This window comes from Pseudoliparis swirei, chromosome 13 (assembly GCF_029220125.1).
Source record: "Pseudoliparis swirei isolate HS2019 ecotype Mariana Trench chromosome 13, NWPU_hadal_v1, whole genome shotgun sequence".
Lineage (NCBI taxonomy): Eukaryota > Metazoa > Chordata > Actinopteri > Perciformes > Liparidae > Pseudoliparis > Pseudoliparis swirei.
In genome coordinates, this window is record NC_079400.1 from 9,297,895 (window position 1) to 9,310,368 (window position 12,474).

The window sequence follows — 12,474 nt, forward strand, 5'->3', positions numbered from 1 at the left end:
ATTGAACCGAATCGCATGAAATTTGGTGGGATGATTGTTTATTATCCGGGGACCAGTTGATTAGATTTTGGGATCGATCGGGTCAAAGGTCAAAGGTCATGAACAGGTCAAAATCTTTCGCAGAACTCAAAAAGTATTGAACCGAATCGCATGAAATTTGGTGGGATCATTGTTTATTATCCGGGGACCAGTTGATTAGATTTTGGGATCGATCGGGTCAAAGGTCATGAACAGGTCAAAATCTTTCGCAGAACTCAAAAAGTATTGAACCGAATCGCATGAAATTTAGTGGGATGATTGTTTATTATCCGGGGACCAGTTGACTAGATTTTGGGATCGATCGGGTCAAAGGTCAAGGGTCATGAACAGGTCAAAATGTTCTTGAATCGCCTGAAATTTAGTGGGATGATTGGTTATTATCCGGGGACCATTTGATTAGATTTTGGGATCAATCGGGTCAAAGGTCAAGGTCATGGAAAGGTCAAACTCTTTTTTTACCATAGCACGATACATTTTTGTCCAATTGGCATGCAACTAATGCCAAAATGTTCATAATTCAATGCCCAATCTTGTGATATGCGAAGGTATGCGCTCTACCGAGTGCCCATTCTAGTTCTATTTGTTTTTACGAGGTTCTATTTGTACTTTGGATTCATATTCGTTGTTTTAAATCTGCTCTAAACCCAGTTTTCTCCTTGGTAGCACCTCACCTTGAGCCAGTAGAAACTCGACGGTCCCCAGGTGCCCCTCTGAGGCGGCCATCATCAGAGGAGTACGACCCTGCTTGTCAGCCAGGTTGACATCGGCGCCATGTGTGAGGAGGAGGTCCACGATCTGAAACACCCAAATACAACACCCGTGTTATGGTGTTATGGTGTTAACGGCGACTGGATGTCATACTTGCTGAGTGTTTGGGAGACGAAGAAACATTGCTTATCTTATCAAAAGGAAATAGCTAAAAAAAAAAATTGTTTGACGAGCACCATTGCCACGCTTGTACTGCTTTTTGGAGGAAGCACATTTTAGGTTCAGAGAACAACTACATCAAAAGTTTTTTAAGTGGAAGGGGGGGGGGGGGCACTAACCTGCCAGTGTCCCTGTCGGACGGCGCTGAACAGCGGGACGATGCCTCGCCTGTTGGGCTGGGCCACAGCCGCCCCTTGCTCCAGCAGCAGGCGGCACACCTCCAGCTTCCCCCGACCGGAGGCGGCGGTCAGAGCTGGAATGCACAAACGCACACAAGATGAGGAGAGGGGCAGCAGGGTCCGGGCGGTGGAGAGAAAGCCGATGGTCACAGAGCAACATTGTTATTCATCTGGAGTCATGTTTGGGCCCATTTGATGGTTGATAAAAAGGTAAATATTGATCGAGACCACCGGCTCCTGAGGGAAATATCCGCCTCACAGCAGCTAAATGCTTCTCTGTGTTCAACGTCCAGTCGCTGTCTGGGTCTGAGCGAGTGGTGAATAGTGGCTTCTTTGACTTGATTTCAGGAAAATCGTGCACAGATCTCAGTTTCAATAATTTGAGTCTCTTTTGTCCTTCAGTAAAAAGGTTATGTGAAGGATAATTATAGTAATTAAGACCCCAGAGATGCATTTCGCGGGTCATTTTATGGTTGAAAAGTCAACTCTTCGGTGCTCTTCGGTCGTTTGTTATAAACCCTGATACTGAGATAAAATCAGCCGATTCATCCCGCTCGAGTTTCATCTAATTCTCTGCTGGAGGAACACTGATATATCCACAGTTCAGTAAGTACATCTGTACGTACTCTGCCTCTGGCAGTTGATGAATGATGTACTTTGTACTTTTAGTTGACCTATCCTTTAAGATGTGGATTCACAATCCTCTTCCAGAACAACCACTATCCCTCTGATCCCCTATAAACAATCAAACCACGGCCGAGTGAGTTCAAGTCCCACGTCTCCCACTGACAGCGAGAAGCAGCCTTTGTGAAACTGCAGCGGGGGAATAATGCCCGCGATGAGTTTTCATATCTTAAGGATGCAATGATACATCACATTTCTCAACGCCCAGCCAGAGGGCAAGCAGACTAGTCATTGCTAAGCACCCTGGAGCACCCCCCCATCCCCCTCCCCCTCCCCTGACGTGTGAGCCCAGCCCCGTCTGTGCTCCAATGACACCACTGCACTGCCATCAGCATCTGACGCAGCAGCAGCAGCAAGCAGACACCCAGCGACGGGCTCTCATATCCGCACTGCAGCGCGGTGCCACGCGGAAAATACCCTCTCACAAGAACCTTTCTTAAGAGGATCGTTATTACAAAAAAAAGACACATTATTGTATGCATTGTATGGTTATTTTTCACATTATGGCCAGAGATTTCACATCGTCGATGAGCCATTTGTTGTGGTTTTGTTATCAGCTGGCATAAAACACTACCAGCTGCCCCGAAGTCAGTGTGAACTGTCATGAATACTAAATGCAATAGTCATCTATAGTGGTTATTTTCACAATCTAAATGATTAGAAAACAATTATCTTTGATTAAAAAAAGAAAATAACAGCTTTTCTAAGATGACAATAAGCTGCCTCGAGTAATTTTTAGAGTGTTAAACAGGTCATAACTGCATTTAGTTTCTAGTTTTTCACCAAAACTACATTTTACAAGATTACATTTGAAGACATCATGGTCATGATGTGTTCAAATGTAATCTTATTAAATGACCTTCACTTGAGTCTCACTTTTACTGTATAGAACCTGAACGCATCACAATGTAACTGAATGGAAGCTCCTCAAGTTAGCGGTTGTCACAATGAAGCAGCGATCGGCGACGAGGAGGCGTGAGCCGACCTCATGACCCCCGTTTTAGTATCGGCAGAGACCTCTTCCACACCGTGATGGTAAACTGTGCCATTAATCCAGATCCCGGATCAACAACGGTCTGCTTCCCCCCAACACACAAACCATTATGCATTCAGAGTCAGGTGCCATGTAAAGGAGGTATTCCCACCTGTCTCCCCCCACAAGGTGTCAAAGTTATTGATCTGAGCCCGCTCCACCTCCTCTTCATCTTTCTCTGGCAGATCCAGCAGGTAGGACACGATCTGATGGGGGGGTCAAGAAATTGAGATGACAGAGATTAAAGGTCCAAATTGACTATAAACAGGCTCAGATAAACATATTAGGAACATACAGCCACATGTTCTCATGAATCCGTTTGAATGTAGCACCTGAAGATAACCTTTCTCCTCTCATTCGCCCTCTTTACGTCTCTCGCCTCCCTTCATGTAATATGTGCTGCAATGAGCTGAATATGTCTCCTACATGTTGATATAGTGTAAACACTGTTGGAGGAGCTGCAGAAACGCGTCTGCGTCCTGTGCGACAGAAGTTGTTTGCTTTCCTTCAGCTCACACACTAATCATCATCAACACTTCAGCCTTCTTGCATCCTCGTTTTCTTCTTGCGAACACGACTTTGTCTTCTCTAAAAAAGGCTGATATACTGCAATGTAACGATCAAATAAGAGGCCATGACTTCATGTTTTTTACTAAATATATCTGTTACTGACATTACTGCGCACAAAGCCACAGAACGTGTTAATAATACACTTTCTTCCACCTCTTTCGGCTTTAAAACAGTGCATCTTAAATCTGAAGAGTTAAAGCCCCTGGAGGGCCTGATCGTCATAAGCAGGACACCTCCTCCCCTCCCACCAGCCTCCTCTACCTCTGTGTATCCCATACTGGCTGCAGCGACGAGGGCCTGCTGCACCGCGTGGCTCTTGGTGAAGGCCGCCTGCTGTTGGGCTTGTGGAGACTGCTGCTGTGGCCCCAGGCTCCAGTCGCACTGGATGAGGAACTTCACCACCTCCATGTGGCCCCTCAGGGCCGCGTGAACCAGAGCGCACTGGCCGTTCTTATCCAGGTGGTCCACCTGTGAACGGGACACGGATGATGATGATGATCGAGGACCCAAATTGCAAAGAAGGTCTCGGATCACGAAACGCATTAGTTAGTAGCCTTGATCACACACACACACACACACCTTCGCTCTCCTGCGGCAGAGCGCCGTCACAATGGCCATGTGTCCGCCGGCGGCGGCGTAGCCCAGCGGCGTGAGGCCGATCTCAGACGGAGAGTCGACCGAGGCGCCGTACTCCAGCAGCAGACCCACCATGTCCATGTAGCCCAGGTGGGCGTGGACACACAGGACGGGGGCGTTGTTCAGCACCTCCGTGCGGTAGTTCACGAAGGCTCCGCCCAGCATCAGCAGCCGGCTCACCTGGATGGAGAAAAACAAATGTACCAGAATTACCTCCCCGGGGTTGTTTGTAACCATCAGTTGACGTCCACGTCCGTCCAAAGAAAAATAAATTGCTTCATTATTTCATCCCGTTAAGATGTTTGTGTGAAACGTGACCTTTGACCACCAAATTCAAAACGGCTCATCTGTCGCGTCAAAGCGGACGTTTTGTGCGATGCGTGAAGAAATTCCTTCACGGCGATACTCGCGATGTCGCGTTCACGAGAGTGGGACGGACGAAAGGACACGGGACGAGCGGAGGGACACGCCGACAAGTAAGTTAACGCAGCCCAGGGAGAGGAAGTATTTCGAGAAGCAGTCTTGATTTGGTACCCAGGACGTATTCTTTGAGTCCCACCCCTCTCCGCTCCGTTAGCGCCTGTACCTTGATGTTGGGTGTGTAGAGGTTTCGGAGTGACGAGAGTGCAGCTGAGAGGCCCTCGGTGCTGTAGGACACCCACAGGCCTTGCAAGACGGATGAGGAAACCCCGACTTTCTTGCTGAGACCCTAGAAAAGAGAGATGTTTACATATGAGTTCCTTTGGAACCAGACCACAGCTGTGCTCGCATGTGTGTGTGTGTGTGTGTGTGTGTGTGTGTGTGTGTGTGTGTGTGTGTACTCGTATACCTTGAAGATATGTGCTTTGAGGATGTGATGGCCCAGCTCAATAGTCTGCTGTCTGTTCAGCTTGTTCTCCTGCCGAGAGAACCAGAAGGCCAGCAGGGTGTGACCGCTCCTGCAGAGAGGACGAACACGACGTCCTTCAAGACCCGAGACTCACCAGGTCGTCACATAGTGGTGGTGCAATCGTTAAAATTATTATAATACAGGGAATACAATGTTCCTCCACTTCCTTCGCCAGATACACGTCACGCACCTGACATTTATAAATCACACATAACTGATGGACTTAAAAGTCAAAGATGCAGCAGCAGGTGGCCGTCAGAAGAATAACCCGTTGCCACGTTGTTGATAATCAGTGATGAATAATAACTTCTGATGGCGCTAGGTACCCGGTTATTTAATTTCTGATGTTATGCCATCAATATATGTCACGATGAATGTTTACAATTAACTTTCTTTTTCATAGTTTTAATGGGAATCCTGTAAATTCGACTTCTTGGATAACAGCCGAGATGGTTGCGCGACAAAAGATTTACGACCAATAATTCAATCAATGCTCCCGATTGTACCCACAGACTTAAAGAATGGCTGTTTGAGTTTGAGCATACAGCTCGTTTCTTTGATCCTCACCGATGGAGAGACTTCCCTCTCATTCAACACCACATCTCTCACCTCGGGTCACAGAGGAACTTTGTCTTCTCTCCTTCTTCCCTCCAGATCAGCCACTCCCTGAAGGAGGGGTGGACAAACATCCGGGTCCCGTCCCTCCTCTTCACCAGGAAGACCGACAGGTTGTCGACACGTTGTTGGAAGTCCTCCCAGTCCAGCGTGCCCTGCAGCCACAGACGTCGTTTCAATGTGAATTGTTATTTAGGGCTCATGTCTGACATCATTTGTAAGCAGAGAACAGCTTTGTTCATTTCAACATTTGTATTTGTATAATTGTGGTAGCAATGTGTGATATTTCTATGGAAAAATTTCCCTCTTGGTTCAGTTTGACCTTATCTCATATTCAGACTTTTCCAAAATTAATCATAAACACTGTGCACATTAACCTCTTCGCCGATTTAATTATAATTATGTCAATCTTCTTCATTTCATCTTGAAAGCAAGCTGAAGAACATTATGCATGGTCGCCTTCCAGCTAAAATCAATTAACATAATAGGCATTTATTTGTATTCATTATTAATTTAGTCAATCTTTATTACTAGTTTTATTTAAAATTTAAAAAAGAAGCAAGATACTCTTTTCTTCAAATTGTAAAAAAGCCCCTATAACATTTTATTTAACTAACTAAGATAATTAGCCAAATGTGAACGACAATAACAAAATAATGTAAATATATTTTGAGTCAAATATTGGTTGATGCACAGAGGCATGTGACATCACCATTTCTTTCTTTCTAGCTAAACAATATTTAAAAAATACAATAACACAAAACAAGTAAAGATGTTTATAGTTTGGAATTATAATTTTTATTTTCAAAAGCATGCTTTCATGGCCTTTAAGAGTACCTGGCTAAGTTGGATACACATTTATTACATGCTATGACATTGTACTTGCATCTATTAATTTAATTTAGTATAATTAAAGCTAAGCGAGGGATGATTATGCAAATTAAAGTCTGTCCTCCCTATTTAGACATTTAAATTGAGCTCTTGAATTGCAATGTCGCACTTTGGGAATTCTTAATACATAAAATCAATTAAAGAGCTGCGAGACATTCAACCGGTCTCAAGGTCGCGGGTCTCGCACATCTTTCGGATTGTTTTACCTGCAGCGACCCGGAGTTGATGGCCTGATAGATCTGCTCGTCGTTCAGCGGGTGGAGCGAGGCCACGGCCACGTTGAGCAGAGGGAGCGCCCGCTCGAACGACGACTGCGTGGGGAAGCGCATGTTGCACTGCAGCAGGTACACCTCCGCCAGGTTGACTGGAACCACCTGAGAGGAGCGGAGCGGAGAATCTGAATGGCAATGCTGATTTAGTTCTGGCTGCGCTCGGCTGAACATGAATAATGCATCGTGTTTGTACAGCGCGTCTCTGACTGGCTTCTTTTTTTAATGGAGTCTGGAGGCACTTCTGAATACATGAAAATTCAATATAGCCGGGAGGTGCGAGATACAATATTTCGTCACGAAATGCGCACTTAAACAATGCGGCTGCATTGTTAACCGAAATATGTGTGTGTTCGAGAAAAAGGAGATTCGGTGGAACGACTTTTACACGAAGCCAACAGGGTGCAGCCAAATAGAAATTGCCATTCCAGTTTTGCCCTGGAAAATCATGAGCACCAGGAAATTTGGTTCAGAAATGGGGTTCTCAAAGCTCCATCTCTTCCCTGTTGCTATGGATGCGGTGAGTAACGCTGTGATGGGATTTTTTGTAAGCCTGTATTTTTGGCTCTAAAAATCACATCACAGCGTCACTCACTGCATCAGAAGTTCCTGTTTACCGGCAAATACTACTGGAAGTACAAGGAGAGCGTTTGTCAGAGGATTTATTCGCAGATTTATAGAGACAAACTCTGCATGGACAGAGAGGTATAATGCTCCTCGGAAAGTGCACGTCACACTGAATATAACAACCATATATCATATCTGTCGGCTCAGATTTCAGTGAGTTTAAGAATCTGTGGAATACAATTTCCAGCGTGAATTGACTTAAGTTTCGTGACTCCGTACCTTATAGCTGGAGCTTTTGAGGACCAGGTAGCCCTTCTCGATGAGGTCAAAGGTGAGCTTGAGGTACAGATAGGAGCCCTGGCTCAGGGCCTTGAGGTGGGCGCTGAGCTTGCCGAAGGTGGTGTTGTCCATCTTGCCGTTGAGCGAGATGTTGTTCTGGATCTCCGGGCTGCTGTGGATGCGGTGCAGGATGTAGCCCTGCAGGTCTTGGTCGATGGTGTCGTTCTCCTCCAGGCCGTCCAGAAAGATGCGGTGGAAGGGCAGCGCGTTGGTGATCTCCTAAACAGCCACAATCGTTCAGTGATAATGGTGCAGAGACATCCTGAGAAATTGCCAACGTACTGACTCATCTGAAGTGAAATTATTCATTAAAAAGAGGAAAAATGCAATGAATAACTTTTTCACATGTATTTCTTCCTGATGAACGAAATAAAATAAATAAATAATAAACACAACATTTAAAAATATATAATGTTTACATTTGATTTTTAAATAAAAATATAATGATAAGTGGCAGATACAAAGAGCCGGTGATGAACACTCCTAACTGACTGTCTGTCTCTTTACCTGCAACGTGGTTCTGACCGTCACCACCAGCTTGAGCCAGGGAGGGAACTTGTTGATGGTTTTGCTGAGGAAGGACACGATGGTGTCTCCGTAGTCCGGCTTGTGGAACTCGGCCTCGTTCAAACCGTCTATGAGGATGATGAGGTCCTCCTCAGAGTTGATCTTCCTCTCTGAAAGAGAACAGTGCACATTAGAAAAAACTAAGAGACTTTTTTGTTGTTGTTGATTTTTCATTACAGATTAGATTTTCATCTCTATTTAAAAGGAAAGCGTGGAACTATCTGTCCTGCGAAGTTTTGTTTGGTTTAAAAAGAAATCATCTCCAGCATCGAGATTAACAACTTTGATCTTGATTATATTGAACACAATGTGCACAAGATGCATCTCATATCATGCACCAGGGATTCGAGTTAAACAATAAATTGAATGCTGAGGTTTGAAGAGGCATCAAGTTACAAATTGCCAAAAGCACTGCGTTAAAATAATTTACACAATTCAGTTTCTAATAAAGAATGTGAAGACAGTCGGTCCAAGAGAGTAAATAAATCAACACATTGAAAAGTAGAGATATAAACTACTGACGGTTTTGAATTCTTATGTATTGTTAAATGATTAAAAAAAGAATTTGATACAAATAAAATGTTCTATTGTACAAATATACACATTGTTTTCATGCAATTCAATATTTACTTTACACATGTGAATTGCACGAGAATAAATAAATATAATGTTTATAAACTTTTTCACTTTCAACTTTAAAAAAAGCGCACATCTTTTTTGAAAAGTAAGGTCATGGAATAAAGTCTACACAGCTTATATCTTCCAAATAAAACTTTTTTTAAAATGATTTTTGTACACAGCATTAAACTTGTTTCTACAATAAATATATTCATTGTCCTGATCCCTGTGTGTGTTGGGGCACAAACCGCTCTAAATACATTTGAATTTGGGAAAGGACGATGGATTCGTGGTTTCACCTTTGTAAAGCGCATCCAGGGGCTCCAGCACGCCCCTCCTGAAGGAGGCCAGGGGGTCCTGGACGCAGGAGCGCAGACTCAGAATGCTCTGGAGGTGCGGCTCCCTCAGCAGCTGCTCCCTGTAGGCGACGAGGTGCGGCGAGCGGCACAGCAGAGCCGCCACGTTGTGCACAAACTCCGGCACCAGGCAGGTGTAGGCGTTATCTGCCTGGCAGTAGTGGTACGCCACCACCTGGGGGCGACAGAGAGTTGGGAGAAGCTTCCGGGTCACTCAGAGAAACAGAAAAGGTGAACACTTCCTGTACACCTGTGGCGATCCGACCATGACCAACCTTTGGGTATTACATTAAGGATCAGTGTCAGAGGGGCATCAGTGTGTCACGTCTAGAAATAACGCTTCTTCCAGAGCACACAGGCGGTTTCCCCAGCGTCGACTACACAAGGACAACTCATTTGGGATCGAGTCAACTTCACGGTGGATGATTGCGGTATCATGAAACATAATACTTCTTGTTTCGCTGAACGGTTTTGGAGCTATTCATAATTCATTGCCTTCCGGCTGCCAGGAGGGACCGACTTGGAGTTCGTGTCAGATGACTGTGGCGCGAAGGAGTCAAGTGTTAAACTGTCGGCCTTTCACAGCCACGCGCTTCAACCGCGGTTAGGATGAAGTGAATAAATGCGTCTTTGTGCAGAGATGCGGCGGCATGAGAGGAAGCTCGAGGGCAGGTGAGTTTCCCGCAAGGTCAACACAACAATGGACGCAGGTGCGACCGAGCGCTCCTAGTGACCACAAAGAGTTTAAAGTGTTCAAAAGGAAGCAATCAGAGGGCACTGAGCAGAAGAGGAGGACACAAAGAAAAGACGAATCAAAATGAAATGCTATTTTTTGGACACAATGGGATAAAAGTCTTTAAAACAAAAAGGGGTGGAAAGGGGAGCGGGCTCCACACAGAGTTAACACGATCTAATAGCTTGGCTGGGAAATGACGTTGTGCAGGTATAAATATTGCATAAGGCTCCCTGGCAAATGTTTTGTTTTTTAAATACATCTGCATAATGCATCAGGCTGGGGCCGGGGATGCAGATGGCTGAGTGGCATGGGGGGGGGGGGGGGGGAGAGAGACAGTTTCACACGTCAAGCTAAACTCCCAAGTTACGGTGTTTTTAAGAGTCAACATTTAACACAAAGAAGAGCTGCGAAGAAAACGCCCAATTTATCTCAGGCTTATTTGAAGGCGACCACCTCGGGGAGCAAACTCTGTGGGAGCTTACGAGCCGTGTCCGTGCTCATACTTTAGAAAAGCATTTTCAAAAGAGCGGATCATCGGCTAAACTACCACCTCTGTTGTCACTAAATGAACCATTAAGACATTAAAAGAAACCGTTTATAATCATGTTTGTGTTCTTTTCAATTAACGCCGGACATTTCACGCTTAACCACAAACCCAATAAAATGTAGTTACGCCACATCACTAATGTTTCCTCTAAACAATCATGTGTGCAGGTTTACTGTCTAATAAAGAAAATATGAAGGGAAGAAATGACAATACAGCAGAATGCAAATGAATCCTTTACATAATGTTTGGCAAAGAAATCTATATATTTTTTAAATTTCACACAGCTGTGAAATTAAAAAAAGAAATTGAGTTGTCGGGAGGTGGAAATATTTCTCAGTGTCTCAGGCGTGGGAACTTATCTTCTTCATAATACACAACCATGAATTACAAGATGGAAATTGCATTTTGAAATCACTACAAGCCCAGTTATATAAGCAGCGAATGGCTGATAAATCGATGATTTGCATCTGTAAAATAAGCCTAGAAGAGGAGAAGAAAATAAAACAACTCGGACCATATCAGAGTGTTTAAGGACTTGGGGACGAATGTCTCAGGTGTGTTTTTACCTGAGACGCCAGCCTCCTCATGGCTTCTTCCTGACGTCGCCTCATCTCGGGGGTCCCGGGACAGCTGCCTCCTCCCAGGGTGCTGTGTGTGGGCTGAGGCTGAGTGAGAGGAAGCCCCTCTCCATCTGGAGACAAGACAGCGCCGCACGCTCAGCTCGGACACGCGCGAGACATCCATGCTCAAAATAAAAGCTCAGAGCGAGACATTCAGACATTTATATCATACAAACATTTTCCGAAATGGTCTTCATCAGTCTAGCATCTTCGCGGGTACACAAACGCCCTCTAATCGGATGAAAGGAATGAGCGCCTACGTTTGGGCGAGGCCTGGGGGCTGTCGGATGCGATCTGTCTCATGCGGGTGCCGTGGCAGCTGAGCGCCACCAGGCGAGACACGATGGCGGTCTTGCCGAAGCCGATGTTGCCCACCACCGCCACGCCGCGGTTGGTGCTGGAGTTGGGGCCGTTGAGGTGGGCGTCGATCTCCTGGAAGAGCCACTCGCGGCCCGTGAAGACGGAGTCCATGGTGATGCTCGGCACCTCGAACAGCAGAGGTTTGAGGGCGATGTCTTGAGGCCGGTAGGGTGCAAAACGCAGTGGCGGGTCAAGAGGAGGAAGAATTAGAGGTGCAAGCAATAAGCAGTTTAAAGTTTTACAATCAAGGGTCTCCCCCCTTTCTTGCAGTAAAATATGAAATTGGGCAAATTACTGTGTCTAAAAAGCCCCAAATATGAACAGAATAGTAATACTTTGGTACATGATTAACAACATATGAATAAAAACACATAAACACCAACATATCTATGCATAAACATGTGTATTGGTAATGCATGTAGTACAAACAAATACAGTATTGATTTGTTTAACAGCAACAAAATAAATGTGTTTGTGGATTTTAATGTCATACATGTTTTCTGTTTTATTTGAGTTTGTGTAATTTAACAGTAAAGGTTGACATGACAGAAAAAAAGTGAATAACCTGGTGGAAAGCACTCCTGAGATTAAATATATACGTATGGGTCAGTGATTCCTAAATTGAAGAAATATGATTGTGCCTGAGGATTGTGTGACAAAGGGCACCCTTCAGTCCTTAACAATGGGCTGGGTGTAAAATGTGTGCACTGGAGGTTACATTTGAGAAATAAAATGATATCACTATATTCTCACTGTAAACAAAAAAAACAAGTAGGAATAGTTAAAGTAATGTGGAGCAAGCAAATGTATCTTAACTCAAACGGGATGACTTTAACAATCCAGATTTGTTTGCTTTGAGCTCATTTTGTTGCAAAAAAACAACCACTGTTGATTTCACTCACGATGGGGATTCAGTAAACTCAAATCCTCCAGAGGCTGCGCATCTTTTCAGCCCAAAATATGGACCATTAAAGACTAATGAGGCCAAAATGCATCTGGTACGAACTTCTGAAGCCGTGTGATGAATTCAGT

General features: G+C 44.7%; 1 protein-coding gene across 5 annotated transcripts in view; it reads right to left on the minus strand.

Annotated features, from left to right (window-relative positions):
* The window catches only part of tanc2b (tetratricopeptide repeat, ankyrin repeat and coiled-coil containing 2b), a 140,804-nt gene that overhangs the window by 10,764 nt on the left and 117,566 nt on the right, over positions 1-12,474 (minus strand). For all 5 annotated transcript variants that reach the window (XM_056429844.1, XM_056429845.1, XM_056429843.1 and 2 more), the window contains 14 exons: positions 11,343-11,597; positions 11,029-11,153; positions 9,123-9,354; positions 8,146-8,315; positions 7,579-7,857; positions 6,670-6,837; positions 5,567-5,727; positions 4,898-5,006; positions 4,655-4,777; positions 4,012-4,248; positions 3,694-3,900; positions 2,975-3,068; positions 1,086-1,219; positions 711-834 (listed from right to left, as the gene is read on the minus strand). In XM_056429844.1, coding sequence (XP_056285819.1) covers positions 711-834; positions 1,086-1,219; positions 2,975-3,068; positions 3,694-3,900; positions 4,012-4,248; positions 4,655-4,777; positions 4,898-5,006; positions 5,567-5,727; positions 6,670-6,837; positions 7,579-7,857; positions 8,146-8,315; positions 9,123-9,354; positions 11,029-11,153; positions 11,343-11,597 — 2,418 coding nt within the window. The remainder of the gene's footprint in view (positions 1-710; positions 835-1,085; positions 1,220-2,974; positions 3,069-3,693; positions 3,901-4,011; positions 4,249-4,654; positions 4,778-4,897; positions 5,007-5,566; positions 5,728-6,669; positions 6,838-7,578; positions 7,858-8,145; positions 8,316-9,122; positions 9,355-11,028; positions 11,154-11,342; positions 11,598-12,474) is intronic.